At 36.8% G+C, this 3,871-nt stretch overlaps 1 protein-coding gene across 1 annotated transcript; it reads left to right on the top strand.

The window, feature by feature from the left end:
• The first annotated feature begins 455 nt into the window (after nucleotides 1-455).
• LOC110114071 lies at nucleotides 456-3,125 on the top strand. Its single transcript, XM_020846823.1, has 6 exons — nucleotides 456-737; nucleotides 797-1,009; nucleotides 1,106-1,571; nucleotides 1,663-2,311; nucleotides 2,510-2,581; nucleotides 2,651-3,125. The coding sequence occupies exons 1-6, from the start codon at nucleotides 456-458 to the stop codon at nucleotides 3,123-3,125; spliced, it is 2,157 nt and encodes a 718-aa protein (XP_020702482.1).
• The last annotated feature ends 746 nt before the right edge of the window (nucleotides 3,126-3,871 follow it).

Below are 3,871 nucleotides of genomic sequence, written 5' to 3' on the forward strand. Positions count from 1 at the left end.
GTGGAATAAGGATAGTGGGAATGACCCGGTCACTTCTCTCAAATTGAAATTTAAAAGAGCTCTTAGAGCTCTTTTCTTTTGGAGTAGAGCTAAGTTTAAAAATCTGAACTTAGTAAGGGATAAGTTGAAGGAGGAGATTTTGGAAATCCAATTGGAGGAAGCCGAAGGGGGTTTATCTGTAGAAAAACTGCAGCTTCTTAGATTTAAAGTCAATGAACACAATGTTACATTGGCTCGGCTCAATTCTTAGTGGAGGCAATGAGCTAAAGCTAAGTGGATGGAACATGGTGACACCAATTCTTCCTTTTTTCATGCTTTTGCAAATGCTAGAAGAAATCAGAATTGGATTAGTCATATCAAAACTCAAGGAGGTTCGGTTACTGAAGATTTGGCTGAAATCCATAAAACTTTTTCAGATTTTTTTTATTCAAAAATGGAAGTGTAGGGAATGCTTAATGGATGGCTGGCCGACTCCTTATAATACTATTGGCGAAGATGACCGTAGTAAGCTGGATGTAGATTTTACTATGGATGAATTGCAGGAGGTGGTGGACAAGGCCGGTTCAAACATTTCACCCGGTTTGGATGGGGTCACCTTCTCCTTTGTCAAAGACTTTTGGAAGATTGTTAAGAAGGATGTTTGGCAAGCAGTTAGTGATTTTCTTTCTTCTGGGATTATGCACCAATCGTGGAAGGAAACAATGATTGTCTTAATCCCTAAGATAAAAAATCCACAGGTGGTTTCTAATTTCAGGCCAATTAGCTTTGTAAGACTATTTATAAAGTCGTTGCAAAGATGCTACTGAATAGAATGGAGAGGGCTATTCACAAGATCATTTCGGCAGAGCAAGTTGCTTTTATTAGAGGCAGATCCTTGTCTGAACATGTTCTTCTGGCTCAGGAAGTATTCAACAAATTTCGATATTCTAATGCTAAGAAAGGTCTCTTGGCTATCAAGTTAGACATGGAGCAAGCTTATGATAGCATGGGGTGGCAAACTCTAAGGCAAGTGCTTATTCATTTTAATTTTCCTAACAAATTTAGGGATCTTTTAATGCAATGCATTTGTGATCCTAAATATTTCATTTTGGTTAATGGGAAAAAGTCGGATTGGATCATAGGCAAATGTGGTTTTAGACAAGGTTATCCCTTGTCTCCATATTTGTTTATCCTTTGTTCCCAAATTTTGTCGGATGCTATAAACCAGAAGAAGAATTATTTTGGTATTTCTATTACTCCTAGTGCTCTCAAGATATCACACTTGCTTTATGCCGATGATGCTTTATTATTCTCGGAGGCTAATGTTAGGAAGATTAAGGATCTGAAGAGCATTATTTCCCAATATTGCAAATGGTCGGGACAACATGTTAATAATTCCAAATCTAGTATAATGTTTGGTAAGCATACCGGAATCAGAATAAAGAAGAAGTTTGATAGAATTCTCAAGTACAAAGTTGTTAATGAGATAACCTATCTTGGTGTGAAGTTAACTTTAAGGAGATGGGTTGTTTCTGACTTTCAAAACTTGCTGGAATCTGCTGCTAATAAACTGAACACTTGGGGGAAGCATTGTATTTCATTAGAGGGAAAGTTTATTCTAGTTAAATCTGTGTTTCTTGCTCTTCCAATGTTCTTATGCTCTCTTACCTTGGTTCCTTTGAGTATTCTTAAAGAGTTTGACAAGATGTGTAGAGGACTCTTGTGGAATAAAAAAAAATAGTAGTGCTGGGCTGCACTATGCCTCTTGGGAGCTGCTTTGCAAGCCAAAAGATGAAGGGGGACGTGGACTGTTTTCTGCGGTTTCCAAGGTTGGACCTCTTCGAACAAAATTTTCTTGGGACTTCTTCATGAAGACTGATTCGTTGCTCTATAATGTTCTTAGAAACAAATATGGAAAGGATATTTGGAATGATCCGGTGAAGAATGCTTGCTCTCCTACTTGGAAGATTATTACCATAGGGGCTTTCTTTCTTAGGAACATTGTGAGGTGGAATATCTCTAATGGGAAATCTATTAACTGGATGCTTGACTCTTGGGTCCTTGACAAAAGCTTCTCTAAATGGCCGACATTTGTAAATACTATTGAGTCTTCCAATTACAATTTATGCAATTTTATTTTGGATGGAGTGTGGAATATGAATCAGTTGCAAGTGTTCTTTGGAGAACAACTGGTGGAGCTTATCAGTCAAATTCCGATTGCAGCTAACAGAAACTATGATCAATTGGAACTAAAAACGAAGAATTCAGGGAAATCTATTGTAGCTTTGTCTTTTGAAGCCCTTATGGAACGTAGTATAGATATTAACCATTGGTAATGGATGAAGAAATTAAAATTGAGACCAAGAGTTGAACTCTTTTGGTGGAGGCTTTATAATGAAGCGATTCCTTCAAATGCATTTCTGGTAAAAATAAGATTAAGTGGAGCTGCTGCTTTCCCGAGAGGATGTCACGTAGATGAAGACTGCTGGCATATAGCAGGGAGTTATGTTAAACTTCAGAATGTTATCAGGTTGCTGAACGGATGGGGCTTTCAAATTTCATTATTTAAAGATTTCAAAACCTGCTTGGATGGGCTTAAGAGGTATGCAGGTTACAAATTCTTTATTGCAAATCTTTACTGTACATCTATTTTCCTTGTTTGGAAAAGTAGATGTAAGTTGGTTCATGAAGGAGTGGAGGACTCGGATATTACCACAGCAGCAAACTCGATTTCTTTGACTATGATGAGAAACTTTATCAATCTTTCCTCGGACAACTGGGATGTCAACCAGCGCAAGCTCTCTAATTCTTGGCATCCTCCTCCACCCGGGTGGATAAAGATTAATGTAGATGCTGCACTGAAATGTAACAACATGGCTGGGATTAGAGGCGTGGTTAGGGATGACAAGGGTCAGTTTTTGGCAGCATTTGGAGCTCAATACGTGCATTGGGATATAGCTCAACTGGAATTAATGGTTGTTTATTGCTTGAAGAATTTTCTGCAAGATTGGATGTACAAATCTCAAGGTGTGATGATAGAAGGTGATAACTTCAATATTATTAAAGTTCTTCAAGTGGCTTTGAAGGGTTGGAAGAATAAAGAAAGAATAGATGATAACTTGGCATTCTTACAAGACTTCAACTAAGTTTTGTTTTCGTTTTGTAGCAGAGGGTGTAACAAATTAGCAGATATTTGTGCTAATTTGGGTGTGAATAATTCCTTTATTTGGTTTGATCTTACGGATGTAAAGATTCCTCCTTCATTCTTGAATTGTTTGAAGGAGGAATATGATGCTTTAGTTTCTTTTTGAGTTGGTTGAAATTTTCTTAGATTTTTAATGCAATCTCGCATTCTTCCAAAAAAAAAATACAAGATAGTTTAGGCAATTATTTAATTAGAAATTGAGATTGACATCTTTAAGGAATGTTTGTTAGGGTTGTTAAACCTTTATGAAGTAGCTTGAGGCAAATCGAGAGGGGGGGGGGGGGCGGGGGGGGGGGGGGGGGGAATGAATTGGTTATTAAAAAAAAAATTTAAGGCAAAAAGAAAATCTTTTTGAATATTTTAAAATAAATAATTTATGCGAAAGCAAATGAATTTCACAATAACCAAAATAAGATATTTCAACAACATAACAAATTATATAATAATGCAAAAATTAATGCAAAAAACTAAATAGAAAGAACACACCAGAATTATAGTGGTTCGGTCAAGTTAACCTATGTCTACTCCCTGAAAACCTCCTTATAGGTATTGCACTAAAAGTGGTGTATCTTTTTTTGCCCTCACAGCAAGATGGAGAAGCTTTTATAAAATCTTTCCACCGATCTAATGAGTTAGAGTACCTTGAATCATTTTACTCCCTATTGGAGTAAGCAGAGAACCTAGAAT

This window comes from Dendrobium catenatum, unplaced genomic scaffold (assembly GCF_001605985.2).
Source record: "Dendrobium catenatum unplaced genomic scaffold, ASM160598v2 fragScaff_scaffold_1408, whole genome shotgun sequence".
In the NCBI taxonomy this organism is placed as follows: Eukaryota; Viridiplantae; Streptophyta; class Magnoliopsida; order Asparagales; family Orchidaceae; genus Dendrobium; species Dendrobium catenatum.